This window comes from Myripristis murdjan, chromosome 5 (genome assembly GCF_902150065.1).
Source record: "Myripristis murdjan chromosome 5, fMyrMur1.1, whole genome shotgun sequence".
NCBI classification, from domain to species: Eukaryota; Metazoa; Chordata; class Actinopteri; order Holocentriformes; family Holocentridae; genus Myripristis; species Myripristis murdjan.
In genome coordinates this window covers 17,587,692-17,602,971 of record NC_043984.1, presented here as the reverse complement: position 1 = coordinate 17,602,971, position 15,280 = coordinate 17,587,692, and the positions used below count along the sequence as shown (strand labels likewise).

At 40.6% G+C, this 15,280-nt stretch overlaps 3 protein-coding genes across 4 annotated transcripts; 2 read left to right on the top strand and 1 right to left on the bottom strand.

Annotated features, from left to right (window-relative positions):
* Window positions 1-2: 2 nt before the first annotated feature.
* On the bottom strand, window positions 3-1,568 carry cyb561d2 (cytochrome b561 family, member D2). The gene is made up of 3 exons (XM_030050755.1): window positions 1,161-1,568; window positions 987-1,024; window positions 3-885 (listed from the first exon to the last, which is right to left on the bottom strand). Exons 1-3 carry the CDS (start codon window positions 1,291-1,293, stop codon window positions 382-384), a joined length of 675 nt encoding a protein of 224 aa, XP_029906615.1. The 5' UTR covers window positions 1,294-1,568; the 3' UTR covers window positions 3-381.
* A 2,691-nt stretch (window positions 1,569-4,259) lies between these two features.
* On the top strand, window positions 4,260-10,021 carry rassf1 (Ras association domain family member 1). Its single transcript, XM_030050725.1, has 7 exons — window positions 4,260-4,402; window positions 5,493-6,036; window positions 7,011-7,135; window positions 8,946-9,050; window positions 9,193-9,481; window positions 9,587-9,702; window positions 9,822-10,021. Exons 2-7 carry the CDS (start codon window positions 5,739-5,741, stop codon window positions 9,969-9,971), a joined length of 1,083 nt encoding a protein of 360 aa, XP_029906585.1. The 5' UTR covers window positions 4,260-4,402; window positions 5,493-5,738; the 3' UTR covers window positions 9,972-10,021.
* Window positions 10,022-11,232: 1,211 nt separating this feature from the next.
* tusc2b (tumor suppressor 2, mitochondrial calcium regulator b) lies at window positions 11,233-14,301 on the top strand. 2 transcript variants are annotated; one of them, XM_030050774.1, is made up of 4 exons: window positions 11,233-11,395; window positions 12,261-12,503; window positions 13,005-13,125; window positions 13,241-14,301. In XM_030050774.1, the coding sequence occupies exons 2-4, from the start codon at window positions 12,355-12,357 to the stop codon at window positions 13,304-13,306; spliced, it is 336 nt and encodes a 111-aa protein (XP_029906634.1). In that variant the 5' UTR covers window positions 11,233-11,395; window positions 12,261-12,354; the 3' UTR covers window positions 13,307-14,301. The 2 variants fall into 2 exon arrangements, with proteins under 2 accessions (XP_029906634.1, XP_029906636.1); XM_030050776.1 differs by lacking the exon at window positions 11,233-11,395 and adding an exon at window positions 11,550-11,698.
* Window positions 14,302-15,280: the final 979 nt, after the last annotated feature.

Below are 15,280 nucleotides of genomic sequence, written 5' to 3'. Positions count from 1 at the left end.
TGAATAGTTTGGTAATGCTTTTACTATACAACAGATTTGAATGTGATTCATCGGGCCATTCAAACGCAGGAAAATCACTAATAATCAAACAGCAGCATCAGTAAGAAAATAGTAACCTGAGATTCATTAATTCCATGTGTAGAAACGTACAAAAGACAAATGAATGAAAAGAAATACATATTCTATATTCCACATTTGGCACCATTGATTCTTTGGGAGACAAAAGGCATTAATGGAAGCAAATGGACTATATTTGACTTGGGGGGGATAAATTCTGTGATGCCAACTGTACAACAAAGCTGGCTTTTTAACTAAATTATTAAAGAAAAGGAAATGTTATTTGTTCTTTGTTAAAGTGTCATGTTGATACTGTGGCCTCTGTCAGGACTGCAGGCGTTTTTTAGCCATGTAGGCATTGGTCACTTGGCTCATGATAACAAGGGCACAAAGCGCCGGGCAGAGCGCTGACAGGTACCAGACGTGCCCCTTGACAGAGGCAGTGAACCAGGTGGAGCAGAGGCCCAGGACGAGGCTGGCGCAGCCCAGCAGGTATGTGACGAGTCCTGACGCCGCATGGTAGCGCTTCAGCTTGGCCAGAGACCAGCCTTTGGCCAGGGAATGATAGATGAGGGGCACGGCTGCCAAGGACTGCACCCCGACCACACACACTGTCACCAGGCCCAGCAGACCGTGCCATGAAGTGAAGTGGGGTTTGCCATTCAGGTGCTTGTTGTAGACGATAGCTGCCAGGCCCAGGGCGGCACAGCAGACACAGAGGCACTGCAGGATCCAGTGGACTCGGCCTTTGGTCTTGTGTGGAAGCTTTTTGATGGGGGAGCCGTGGGGAGAGAAGAAGAGTATGGCTTCTGTCATAAAGAGGGAGAACTGGAGGAGAAAAAGCATATAAAATAAAGATGAGGGGGATTTGTCTTCAAGTGTTTAATGATGAGATCTTGGTTAGGATGTTTTTAGACTTTAGAGCTTACAGCCAGAGTCATGAGGAAGGGGTGCCAAGAAAACCAACCTGAAATGAAACAAATGGATGCAGTTAAATTGTCAATCAGTGCACACAGATAGGACACAGTGAGGTGATTTGTTTTTTTTGTTTTGTTTTGTTTTGTTTTGTTTGTTTTCAAGCTGGGCGCAGGATGAACACTCACTTGTCCCCGGTCGTGACAGAGCAGCAACTAAAACCGTGAAAACGATGCAGACAAAGTGGGTGAGGAGTGCGCACGTCGTCCTGGTGTAGCCGTAGATAGACGGCTCGGATTCAGGGCCCCTGGTTTGACCCATGATGAAGCTCAAAGTGACAGAGGCGGACGAGGAAGCTAAAACTCACCGCGCACACTGCGTTACCTAAAGTGAACTTCAGATCCGGAGCCGAGCTGATGGACAAGCTGCCACCTCCACCTGCCGGGAGTCTCGTCCGGGTCTGGAGACAGTCACCGAGCTCAAACTGAAGACTACATTGGAAACAGTCAAAAAACAAGCGCCGCTTCTTTACGAAACTTTAGATAACTGTTCTCCATCAGCCTGCTGTTCTCTGACGTGGACACTTCCTGCTTTTCCCCAGGTGCATTTTGGGAAACTGAGTTTTTACAGCGTCACTGGTGAGCGACGCAGTAGTCCTCAGTCAGGGTCGGTGGGGAGCTAAATAACAATAACACCCAACACACCGTGGTGTGTGGGGGAGCCTGTAGACATAAACCGCAGGAGAAAAGGCTTTCATTAGGACTGAGGACTATAACAGGCTGCTGTTACCAAAAAGCACAAAGATTCATTAAAGGGCCATGCAACCGGCTTAGTAAGATTGATGTTTCTATTAAAACGTCATAATTCATTAAAAAAAAAAAAAAAAAAAAACTACCCAGTTGTTTTGAAGAAATATGTCTGCATACCACTGGTTAAAAAGATAGATAGATAGATAGATAGATAGATAGATCGATCAAGTGTTTGAAGTGGAGCCTTAACCATTAATTTTCAATGTAATGTATCGTGTAGTAGTTGTATACTTTAGCTGCATGTCTAAAGCACTTGATGACTAAGAAGTGCTAAGATTTGAATTTAGTAAAACAGTCACAAAACCACTGCAAAATTGACTTTTTAGCTGAAACACATTAAGTTAACCGTCTTTCAAACTGATAACGTGTCAGATATAAACATTTCCCTTTAAAATTAACTAACCCAGTCCAAACTATGATAACCTGGCTAAGTGAAGTTGGAGAATGCGTCAGTGAGTGTAAACTTGGTTTTTGTCATGTATGCGATGTCTCAGAGTAATGCCATCCGTTCCAGACTCAACAGCTCATTGGACACTCAGTGCTCGACTGTTGGATGCTCATTGTGCTCCAGTTCCTGCCTAATAAGCTTGTGACTGTGCCGGGCCTGCTCACCGGGCACACAGGCAGCAGGCATGACACAAGACAACAACAACATGCTCTCACACAACACAGCTCATTCAGGATGGCTCTGGTTCTCCCTCCCTCACCCTCTCTCTCTCACTCTCTCTGTCTCTCTTACACACACACACACACTGACCGTGAAACAGGGTGGCACAGGGCCTCCGTTCTCTTCATTCTACTCACAAAAAGGAGTCTAATAATAGAGCTCCAGCGGAGTGCGGGCCATCAAGCGGCAATTTCAATTAAAATATTGTTTCTTTGTTTGGCCCCCTGATTGATCTTTACAGTCCATTTTGATAGAAGTCCTTGTCTTCTTTTTTCTTTTCTTTTCTTTTCTTTCTTTTTTTTAATGTTATCACAACTACTCATTTCATCGTTGGCCTCAATGACAACCATTAACTGGTGAACTGTTAAAGTAAGTGCTAAAATAGACATGCAGTAACTCTGCAAAAGTTCAACCACTCATCAACAAATGTGACAAATTAAATTCATTCTAACAAATATACACAAATGCCCTTGACACCACATGTGACACCACAAAATAACTATTTTCTTTTTTGCCCTTGTTGTTGTAACTGGTCAAACATCTATGGCAAACTTTATGATTCATTTATCATGATGTTACTATAGTTGCTATATCCCTAGTTGTTTCTCCTCAGCACAAGTCAGCAACATTGTGCGAGACACTGTTAAATGTCACATAGCAAGCGGATAGCGGCACTTTCCTCATCATTTTACAATAGGGCTATGTCTTTTACTGTAAAACTGTTTGCACCCCTACAGTATACGTACCGGCCCACGAGTGCACTAGTATAGAGGTATCAGTAGTGGTGGTGTTTCCAAAACAGACAGAGTTGTTCCTCATTGACCCTTGGCCAAAGGTCACGCTTGTCAAACTCACAACTGCAGTCGTAGGCAGTCCTTTACCTGCCCTCGCTCCCCTTGTTTCATCTCACTGTCCTATAACACTAAATACTCAAGTCATTTAAGAAAATTGCACAGAGGTAGGCTGCTCATTATGAAGCCTCGTGATGCTCTGTTTTTTTTTTTTTTTTTTTTTTTTTTTTTTTAATTTTATCAGAGGATTCTGCTGGCGTGTCTGTCTTGAGAAAGATACTGTACTGCAGCACAAATGCCTTTCATCGGGACAACATATTTCAGCCTAGAGGCTTTTTTCCCTGAGGGGTGATTTTCAAATGGCTCGTAATTAAACTTTGAAGAGTCATTTCAGTCCAAAATGAGATATCCATCGGTTGAAAAAAGAGGCTCCCTTGTTCTCTACAGAGGCCGTCTATATTTCAGACATGAAATGATGAATTTCAGGATTTTATTTTTGCTTCCCTAGAAGAGTTTTAAAAGTTTTAAAATCAAGACCAAACACTGACAGTGGACCATCAGAGGTGAGGAACAGCCTAATTTATACAAAACGGAAGTTAGGTTTATTTGAGTGAATGGTGGGACATGTACAAGGTTTGTAGTTAAGGTTTTTATAAGGGTGAAGTTCTTCTTGGCGCATGTTGTTACTTTTTTAGGTTTAAATAATCCGATTTGACATAAATGCATAGTAGGCTATTTATAGAATTCATATACACAACATGTAATATAAAGTTACTCATACATGTATATGGTCTTTTAAGAAGAAAAAAATCAAGTTGTGAAGTTTTCTGAAAATATAAATGATTTGTTTGTTGTTTATTTGGATGCTGTTGATTGGTTTTGCCATGACCACTAACTGGAGGTTACATTTACCCACTTTTTCATTCCCCACGCCCTCCCTGCACACAGTGCTTCTGATGTAGAAGCACAGAGGGTATATCCCCCTCTCAGGATGGTTAATGAACACATGGGATTAAACTGTAATCCGGTGGTCACAATGTGCATGCGCGAATTCAGGAGCGTGCGTCGGGACACCGAGGGGACTCGATGTTTTATCGGCGACAAAACTACTTCCACTCTCCAAATTTCATCCGCAAGAAAGTGGTGGTCAGAAATGAAATGAGGTAAGGCCACTTTTAAACGTTGTGTGTCAGCGAATCCGTAAGTAATCCTCAACGTGTTCAACGAAGAGTTTGTGGTCCGGCGGAGAACAGGATTAAACTTGACTGTCCCGTTACAGGCTGGGATGCGCGCTGCAATAAATGACAAATAAATTCATCATACAGGCGAAGGCAACTTATGCCATGATATGACAAAAAGCAGCTAACAGGGAGTTTATTATTGGGTGATCCTGGTTACAATGTACTCTTGTTGCCCTGTGGGAATACTTGAGCCGTGTGGTGACCCAGTTGGCAAATAAAGCCCATGTGTTGTTCATATTCAAGTCACAATGCAGCTCCACGGGAGGACTAATGAAACGCAGATTCAGAGGTACCTGTGAGCATGCTGTCATTAACTTATCCACAAGAGTCCGACTGATATTCAAGTGAGGTACATATTTGTGCAGCCTACTCACCCCAGTTGCATAGGCCAAGCAGCACGCAGTTATTATAATTAAAACACACACACACACACACACACACACACACACACACACACACACACACACACACACATTTAAAAGCGTCAATCCTACAGGTTTAAGGCTTACCTTAATTATGTGGACAGATATTTATGATAATGAGTGTTGTCATCTATATTTTAGTGTTGTCTGGATGGGACTATCCATTTGTTCTGATTTTAATGAATGAAAATGGAATTGGTCCAGTGCTGGCTGACTGAGAAAGCTCCCCTAGCCAGAATTACCCTCACCCTCCACTGCCACTCATATAAAAGCATATATGAGCTCCCCCAGCTTGTGCAGGATTAAACCAGTCATCTTGTCCCACTTTTTTAATGTAATCTTATGAATCCTCGCATCAAATAACAAAGGTTAATCTTTTTTTCATTTGTGAAGTCCATGCTACGACAGCAGAGAAATGGATTTCATAAATGTATGTTGACTGAACTGATACTGATTTAAATATGTCAGGGTTTTTGTTTTTGCCCTCAGTGGGATCCAGACATTTGATGACTGGATTATACTGAGGAGTGGTTTAGTGAAGTACCGAGCGAGTAAATGCTCTGTGATTTGGAACAATGACTGTGTTACAGCTCCTGAGGACTCTGTGGCCACCTGTTCTTCCACGCCGCGCACCAAGCTGGATACAGACTGAATCCAGAAACGGAGTCGATGCTGTTTTCGGCAGCATTGCATCATTATCTGACATTCTTGAGGTCTTCATTAAAGATGTGGAGGTGTAAAGGTTAATGTTGTGCTCCTGGGACCGGATCCAAACCCATGCTCACCCTGAACGCTGCATGCTCACATGACATGTCAGTCTCTGTGTCAGGGACAAAATGTCTAAATGTGAGCTGATTGAGCTGAAGGACCTCAGTGTAAATGACCGGATTGAGCTGGCTGCCCCGGCGGCACGTGCAACAGCCCCGCTGCCCTTAAACCCAGAACATCCCATCAGCCAGTTCAGTGTGGTCCGTTTGGTTGGAGACAGTGTCAGCGTTGAGGGACCCTTGGGTCTCGCAGGAGAGGCTGGTGATGGCCATGACTTCCAGCCATGCAGTTACACCCACATCACCTGGTGTGACCTGTGTGGAGACTTCATCTGGGGTCTCTACAAGCAGAGTTTACGCTGTGCCAGTGAGTACCATTGGCCATTATGATACATTTGTTCTGTTTTGGTGTGTGTGTGTGTGTGTATGTGTGTGTATGCTTGTGTGTGATTTGATGGTTGTGTGGGGTGTGTGCTGGTGTTATTTGTTCATAAACACATGTTTTCAGTTTAGGGATTGACCAAAGCAATAAAGAAACTCAACTGGCAGCCAAATGTTCATTGCATGAGTCAGGATGAAACAGAAATAGAGAAATAGTGTATTACCCTTCCTCAAATCACCATTCAACAGAGATTAAAAATAGGCAATATAAACCATGATGCTTGTTTGTCACTACTAGTTTCCCCCATAGTTTGTACGGAGATAAAATCATTACACTTCTGAGAATGGTTGAAAATACCCTCAAATTAAATGTCATAATTACTTTTTAATGTCATAGGAATTAAGTAATTTCGTATCCAAAGGCTGTGGAGTTCATTGTTATTATTATTGTTGTCATTTCTTTCCAAGCTCCAACATCGCTGGGATGCAGGACTGCCCTTGTTTTTTTCCAGTCAGGAGAAACTTTATCACAGAGGAAAACCCAATCTGTAGGAAGCTCTGGGAAGCTTCATGCTTTCGCGTTTTTGGACAGCTAGAGAATGGGAATATTTTCTTTCCCCATATCATTTGACTTAATGCTTTGATATGTTAGGGGCCGTTTATAATTATACTACAAAGCAGTGAACAGCTGTAGCAAGAAAACAAGAGCAGTTGCCCAATATTTGAATAGCTAAGAGTCAGCTTTAAGTCTCTCATTTTATCACTTAAATTTGAGCACTTTTTAGCTTGCAGACAAGAGATATTATAAGAGTCATCTTGCCCACAATATATAATTCTTTACTTTTGCGAGGGTTAGGGTTGCACACCAAATATTCTGTACAGCCTCTAGTGAATTTGAATGATCTCTCTCTCTCTCTCTCTCTCTCTCTCTCTCTCTCTCTCGTATTCTCTGTCTCCTAGACTGCAGATATACCTGCCACCACCGCTGCCGACCATTCATCCAGCTGGACTGCAGCACTGATGCATGTGTGTCAATAGACCAGGCGGATTTCTCCGAGGACACCATAGAGACAGACACAAATGTGGTAAGGAGCATGATGACGTAAGGATTAGAGGAATCACCTAAGACATTTTAACAAAGGCACTTCTCTGTAGAGGCCATGCTGTCTTCCTGGAATTGTTTAGTTATTTATAAATGTTGATGGAATGGGAGAAGGTGTACAGAGAATTTGCAGTAAAATTGAGGAAGATGTAAAAAGTAAGCTATAAATACTACAGATAATTTTATATTTAACTCTAGAGACACAGCACGGGAACTTTGAGTATGGAGAGTTTTTGAAGTTATTTCATTTATCTTGTTGCTAGGCTAGTCATATATTTTAGTTTATGTTTCCACCTCGATTACAATCACTCTGCAAACTTAATTTTAACCAAATCAGCACCAATGTCTCTTTCACATTGTTGTGCATTATTACCCCTCTCACTCTCTGTTTAACAATTCATTCATTGTGTTTGATGCATCAGTTATAAATTCTTCAGATTCAACAGCATCGATCTACTACAAGAAGTAAATGGAATTAATCACTCTGATTTTGAAATGCTCTGAAATGCTTTGAATTAAATCATTCACATTGTGGTGATCTAACAAAACACTGAATTTAACTGTTTTGTCAATAATATTTTTTAGAATAAAAAAATATGTAAAATGTATAAAAGCCTTACATTACTGCACATACTGATTTAATGGATAGAAAATTTTGGTTAAAAGTACTTTGTCAGACCATTAATTGAAATCTCAGTTTATAACTCAAATTGAATTGTTACAAAAGAGAAAAATCATTCTTCAACTGAATCATCAATTGAGCTGTACCTCTGTGAAGCCAAAGAGACACAACCCTCGCACACACACACACACACACACACACACACACACACACACACACATGCAACCCATACTGTGATGGCCCAGATAACTTGTGTCCAATCAGAGTGGGTGGGAAGGTGAAGGCAGATGGAGGCTACCAGATTGTCCTCTGCTGTCATCTGAGCGTCAGTGAGCCATATGTCCACAAAGACGCTGCTTTTATTACCTCCTTGCATGTCAAGGCATGTAGACTTTTAGGAGAGAGAGTAATTTAGGAGAGAGCTAAGGGGAGGGGATTACTGAACAGCCTCACAATAAAACAGCTGCCCTTGTTTCAGAGCCACAAAATTCTGACACAGCAGCGGCTCATGGGCTAGGGCAGCTTATCAAACAATGAGGTCAGCATCTACACCCCTGAGGCCTATTTTTAGGCCATCTTAGCAAGTAAAATTTAAAAAAAAAAAAAAAAAAATCCAAAGACTGTGCAGTGAAAAGAAAGATTAGAATTCAGCAGAATGGAGGTGGGATGCTGCAGACACCTTTATGAGGTTTTATTGGCAGGGAGGGGCCAGTGGGTATACCCGGGCCCAAAGAGCTGTTTTACAATTAGTTTTCTCCAGAGAGGAGAGAGAGGCAGAGGAGAGCAGCGCTGCAAGAAGACGATTACTGTCGTGTAAGAGATCATTCTAAGATAGTCTTGATGACAAAAATCTGAAGAGGACAGCCACTAATCCCGTTCACCTGAACCTCTGAGATGACCTGGGGAAACACAGCAAGTCGCAGTCTTGGTGGTCAGGAAGATGTAGGCTCAGAACCGGACTGTTTTTTCACTGCACACACATCTTTCTTTTACAAAGCCAAAAGTTCAACGGTGAGGCCCTGGGAGAATTCATCAGTCCTGTGCAAAGCTTCTTTTTTCTTTGTGTGATTTATGCAAATGAACCATTCAAATCTTCATTTTTTTCAACACTGGTGACTAACTTGGATTTTTTTTTTCTGTTGGTAAATTCGCTTTCATTACCTCTATTCAGGATGAACAAATTGATTGGCGAAAGCAAGAGTTGACCATTGGTGAAATTCAGCAGAAGGTGAAGGAGTATAATGCTCAAATCAACAGCAGTCTCTACATGGTGGTTGTGAGTGAATCATTATTTAATAACTTTCTACTCTGAACATGTAGGCACGGACAAAATTAGTGCTTGAATTTTGTATTTTAGTCGTATTATTGCATGAAACCCTTTCATTTGGTCTTATAATGGATATTTCTCTACCTTGCAGAATAAAGATGGCTCCTACACGGGTTTCATCAAGGTGCAGTTCCAGTTAGTTCGACCCATTTCCCTCCCGCCTCCCAAGAAACTGTCCTTGACACAGGAAGGCGGCCCACAGGAACGCTTGAAAAAACGCCGGACATCTTTCTACCTCCCTAAAGACACTGCAAAGCACCTGCATATAAGCTCCCGAACCCGGGCACGTGAAGTCATACAAGCATTGCTCAACAAGTTCACTGTGGTGGACAACCCGGCAAAGTTTGCCCTGTTTGAACGCACCGAACGACAGAATCAAGGTAGAGCCCCAAGTGTTGTAGAGTTACTGCAAACCAAAAAAATATATGAGGACAAATGACAGAAAGTTAGTTAAATACTAACAAATAAATATGTTTACCCTTCAGTTTACCTGCGAAAATTGTCTGATGATGAGCGTCCCCTCCACCTACGCCTGTGTGCCGGCCCCAGTGAAAAAGCCCTGAGTCTGGTGTTGAAAGAGAATGAAACAGGAGATGTAAATGTAAGTTTTCATCCTCAAAACATTTTGCACAGACAATGAAATCATATTATGCGCCGGTTTGTGTATGCTACTAAACTGTACATGAAATGTCAGTAATTTGAATTCGCTCTCTCCCACAGTGGGATGCATTCAGCCTTCCGGAGCTGTGCAACTTTCTGCGAATCTTGCAGCGCGAGGAAGAGGAGCACGTCCGGCAAATTGTGAGGCGCTACGCTCTTGCCAGAGACAAGATGAAGCAGGCCATGGCGAGAATCACTACCCCTGGTTGATTTTGTCTGCAGCCAGAGACAATCAGCTGGTTCACATGGTTAAATTTTAAGTACAGTAAAAATGTACAGCACTAGAAAAACAAAGGAAAAAAGGTCTGACTCTGATACTGTCTTGATAAAAAGGCCTAATAAAGCAAAGTTGACCTTAGTGCTGTTAGATTTTATGTCAATCATCAAAAAACTTAGTGCCCTCCAGCACGTGTGTGGACACTGTGGTGAAGAACTGAGCGGACAGAATTCAGGAGATTATTAAGATAACTCGGATGCAGTACTCTCTTTGGAAAAATCATGCTGCTTGACTAGATTATTTATCCACAGATCTGAGTTTTGTCAGTCATTTATAAAGTGAATATTTAGATGTTCTCAGACACCTTCCCTCTAAATTTTGGCACTTTAATGTATCTGTGAAATGAACTGGGGGTAAGCTGGACTGTGAAAAAGAGTGTTTGTATGCTAATTATCTAATTATCTAATTAAACTAATAACGTATCACATGTCTGTGGAAGTTGCTGTTTTGGTTATTTTAAATTGTACATTAATCATCTGATTCAGTGACTATAACTAATAGAGGATGAACTTCACTCTCTGGATTAAAGTAAGCGTAAGTGGAAGGAGTACTAAAATAACTGATGTATGCATTCAGTTTCTTCAGAGTATAGAGACAATGAAAGAAAGGTTAGGTTGTTGAGTTGAATTAAAGGGCTGTAAATAATAGGACAAATTTTGTGTAATAGGCACAATTCTCTTTTATATTTCTTCACACAGTAGAGCTGACTGGCATGTTTTTGTTGTTTGATGTTGTGATGTTGTGGTGTTTGGCGTTGTGTTGTGTTGTGTTGTGTTGTGTTGTGTTGTGTTGTGTTGTGTTGTGTTGTGTTGTGCAAATTAGGGTATTTTTAATAGATTAACACTACCCAGCAGTAAATAAAGTAAATCAAATTAGCTTCACATTTACCACCTGCAACATTAAAGTGATGAACACATTAATGCATCAATAATAATAGTCCAATAATATGATATACAGGATAGGATTATGAAATTGGGCACTTGAAATGTGCATAATGAGTGCTTTTACAGTGGCAGATTTGAGTATATTTTAATGCTAATACTTGTGTATTTTACTTGCGTAAGCTGTTGAATGCAGGACTTTTGCTTGTAACACTTTTTTTTTTTTTTTTTTTTTTTTTTTAACTGTGCGACTCCGGTCCAAATACTGCGTGTGGCGTTCCTGTTCACCCTCCAGCCCGTTTGGTGGCGGTAGCGCATCGTGAAGGTTGCTCTCCAGCGTCAGAACAGCATCCGGTTAGCACAAGCATAGTTAGCTGTTTGTGTTCAGGTCTGTGCTGCTGCAAATTAGCAAGACAACAAGACCATAAAAAGAAATCACCCCTGCGAACCGACAGCGGATGAAAAGGCTTCTGTGGGTATGTGTTTGATTAAGCTGGTTGCCACATCAGTCAGTCATCCAGCCGGCTAACTCTTGTGCCCGTGACGTTAGTGAACGTCTCATGGGCTAAACAGATGAGCAGACACAGTTTGACCTAGCTAATGCTACTCACATAAGGCAACAGCAGTATGTTAATGACAGCTAACTGTAAGAGTTTGATAACGTAAACTGGCATAACTGTGCGACGGGACCCTGCTCCTAACATGATCCACACTAACCTGGAGCTGAACTCTCAAATTATGTCGTAATTCACCAACTAATCATTTTATAAGTTGGCCCGGTAGGTAACGTTAGCATTAGCAGAGCTGCGTTTGTACAACATGACACTAGCTGACTGCAGAGTCATGAAACTAGCTTGCTAGCTAACATTAACAGGTAGAGGGCATTATTAGTCTTACTCGACCGTATTATAACCTTTTCTTTTCAGCCACCTGACCTGGGCATTAAGCCATAATTGCTCCTAACACTAGTAGTAGAGTATTGTGGAAAAGTCTCTGATAACATATAGTCAGAGTGAACAGTTAACACAATGGTGTCTTTGGTTTTTTGGACATAGAGTTCAAATGTCATTTTGTTGTCTCAGGGAAAGTAGATTTGAATTAACAGGTACCCCATGTATTTGTTTTAATGGTATATTTATTTTGTTGGTTTTCTAAGATACAAAGTAACAAATGAGTAGGTTAATAAATGTGTCTAATTTGTCATATTCTAGTTTCAGAGATAGAACCACCTAACTTGAAATCAAAGCGTTCTTTCTTTGATCTCAAATAAGATCATATTTTTGTTTGCTTAATAATCAGAAGACATATTGAATTGCTCTTTCATTGTGTCGCTTTCCATAGGTTTCCTAATCTGGAGGTCAGATTTCATCTTGGACAGTAAAGCTACTACTACTGGGAGTCCTGTGACCAAGAAAATAATGTGCTGCAGTTGAAGATGGGAGGTAGCGGCTCCAAATCCAAGGGATATTGGCCTTTTTCTGGCTCAGGTAGTGGTGAAGATTCAACCAAAGATGGAAATGAGCAGTCATTGGCAAGACTTCGAAGTTTCCAGAATGCAACACCTTTTGTGTTTACTAGACGAAGGTAAATATAGCCCTGGCAACATGTAGGCTTCATCACGTTTCATATGGCAAAGGTTTTCCACAGACTATTGCAGCTGTTCCTCGTAGACTGCTAGACCCATAGACTGTGATGTGATTGGACATTCTGGCATATTTGTAGAGACTGCTCAATAATACCAAGTATTCATTTTGTTCTCGTTTATTTAAAGAGTAGTTACCTAAAATAGATGTATTTTGCTCTGTTTTTTTTTTTTTTTTTTTTTTTTTTTTTTTGATTTCCTAATATAGTTACTTTGTCCGCCGTGATATAAGAACTCCCTAGCTCATGCTTTATATGAAAAGGAGAGCACTCGCTTGCAGTTTTTTTTTTATTCAAGTTTTCCTATGTAACATCCTGACATATGTCATATTTGTGTATTTCTGTGTTGTTTGCTTATTCATGTATTAAGTGAGTAACACTGTTGACACTGTATTTTTTTTGTTTGTTTGTTTTGTTTTGTTTTGTTTTTTTGATGTGCTGCAGCTCTTTGTATTTTGATGAGGACGGAGACTTGGCCCATGAGTTCTATGAAGAGACAATTGTGACAAAAAATGGGCGTAAAAAAGCCAAGCTGAAGAGGATTCAGAAAAACCTAATACCTCAGGTGTGAATTTTTTTTAATTATTATTATAATCCCAAACTAAGGCTTTACTCGCTGACACATTTCTTTCAGTGTTATCAGTCCAAATAATTTTTAAATCCCTTTTCTATCCTTTCAGGGAATTATAAAGCTGGACCACCCTTGCATCCATGTAGATTTTCCGGTTGTCCTCTGTGAAGTTTGATGATGCCTGTGGAGCATTCTCAGACGAGCCACTGTGTCAACTCCGTCCTGCGGTTTCCCCTAGAGCTGGAAACCTGAACCCTCCTACAAAACACCATGATCTCTTGATATATATGATGCCCTTATGTGGACAGGCTGATACTTTGTGTGTTGGGCCTCTGCATGTGATCTGTTTTTGGCTTGTGTGCAGTTAAACACAGAATAGGTCACTAATGGGAATTGATGATCTGCTGAAAGATAGCAATGACGAGAAGGACATAAAAAGTTTCCAGGTCAGCAATACCGAGTCAGTTTACAGTTCACAGGTGTGTGTGTGTCTGTGTGTGTGTGTGTGTGTGTGTATATGAGCAGGAGGTGCAGTGCGGCAGAGTCCTAGCCGTATTGTAGCAGACTTTTTCTGGTTTGATTCATTGAACTCGACGAGTTCAAGGACAATGTAAGAAGTTCCTCTGTGTGTAACTGTGGGAAGTAGAACTGTACTAGTCTTGATTCGTAAATTTTGGCCTCAAGGGGAATTTCAAGTCATGCTGAACGCTGAATCGAAACTGATGATCGTTTTTTCTTTCAGTTTTTAGTGGTTTAATATCAGTGGCTGAGCTTCGTCACAGATAAGGAGTACATCCAGAGAATTTAGAGCAAGAGCGCTAAAACACACATTTTATTTGTACAATACCACCATGGCTTGCTTTAATATGCATGAAACTGGATCTGTTTATCAGTAACGACACTTAGAGAGTTGACAATCAGTGGCCAACAAGATCTGAAGTGGGTTAATGTGATACTGTAATGTGCGGTAGGCTGGTTGGAGTTGTCTTGGTGTGACCACACCTCAGAGCCGCACATCTACAGAGCAGCAGTGAGTCCAAAAGGAGATCCTGTTGTTTCCTTTGATGCTTTAGCATATTATGTTTCAATTTTAATTTATTACAACTGTTAAAATTGCATTGTTTTTTTTTTTTGTTTTTTTTTAATTACAACTTGAAATGCTGAACTGTGTCATGGTCTCTCTCTCTTTCATGCACATTAGTTTCTGTGAATTTAAGGGTGTCTTTTGAGTCCTCAAGTTATAGGGTGATGTGTTGCCTCCTAGCACTAAAATGTCCTCTATTGCAACCAGAGTTTACATGTTTTATGTGCATGTTTTACAAAATTGAGGCCTTTAGAAACATAACGCCGGCCCTGTTATTTAAGGGTGTTTTTAAATTTTCCTACTTCTATCAGCCTCCTGAATAACCGTTGACATTTAAGTTTTCCTATTTGGGATGACATCAAATTAAATTTTATGAAATATTCTAATCTGCTGAGCTCAAGTAATGAAAACAGGCTGAAGTCCAGTTCCCTTTCATTTTGCAGGTTATCACTTGATCACATGTTCTTGGGAGACTATTGGATTACATGACCAAGACAGACATATTTCGGAGGTACATTTGGTTGTTTTTGTACTAGTTGTGATAATAGTTGTCATTAACTAGGCATTTTGGGGATTTGAAGTTTCTAGAGAAAAAGTGTTTTGACCAGAGAAACAGTTGGTTTCAAGAACGCTCCAAATATGTTAGGAGTTTTTATTAGTTTTTGTAATGACCATCATATCAGGTTTTCTGGATATATTCTATAAGTGTGCAATACAAATAAAAATAATCTGTACCCAAGTTATCTACATCTGTAAAGTAAACATCCTGAAATAGATACATTTTTGCAATTTTCTAGTTTCCTTATGAGAATTATTTAAGTTTCATCTTATCCCAAAACAAAAGATCAGTGAGCTCAAGCTTTTCAAAGAAGTGTTAGCACTTTAGAAAGACTTAGACACAAGTAATAACTCAAAGACGACTGGATTTTCTTTTTTCTTTAAGACAGTGTGGCTGTTCATCTAAGAGGCTTCCTTATTCTCGAATGTTTTAGCTATAGAGGTAATAACAGTCTTGATATTCTGTGTCTGATTAAGTGGGGAAAAAAGACACTGAGCTACAAGTGC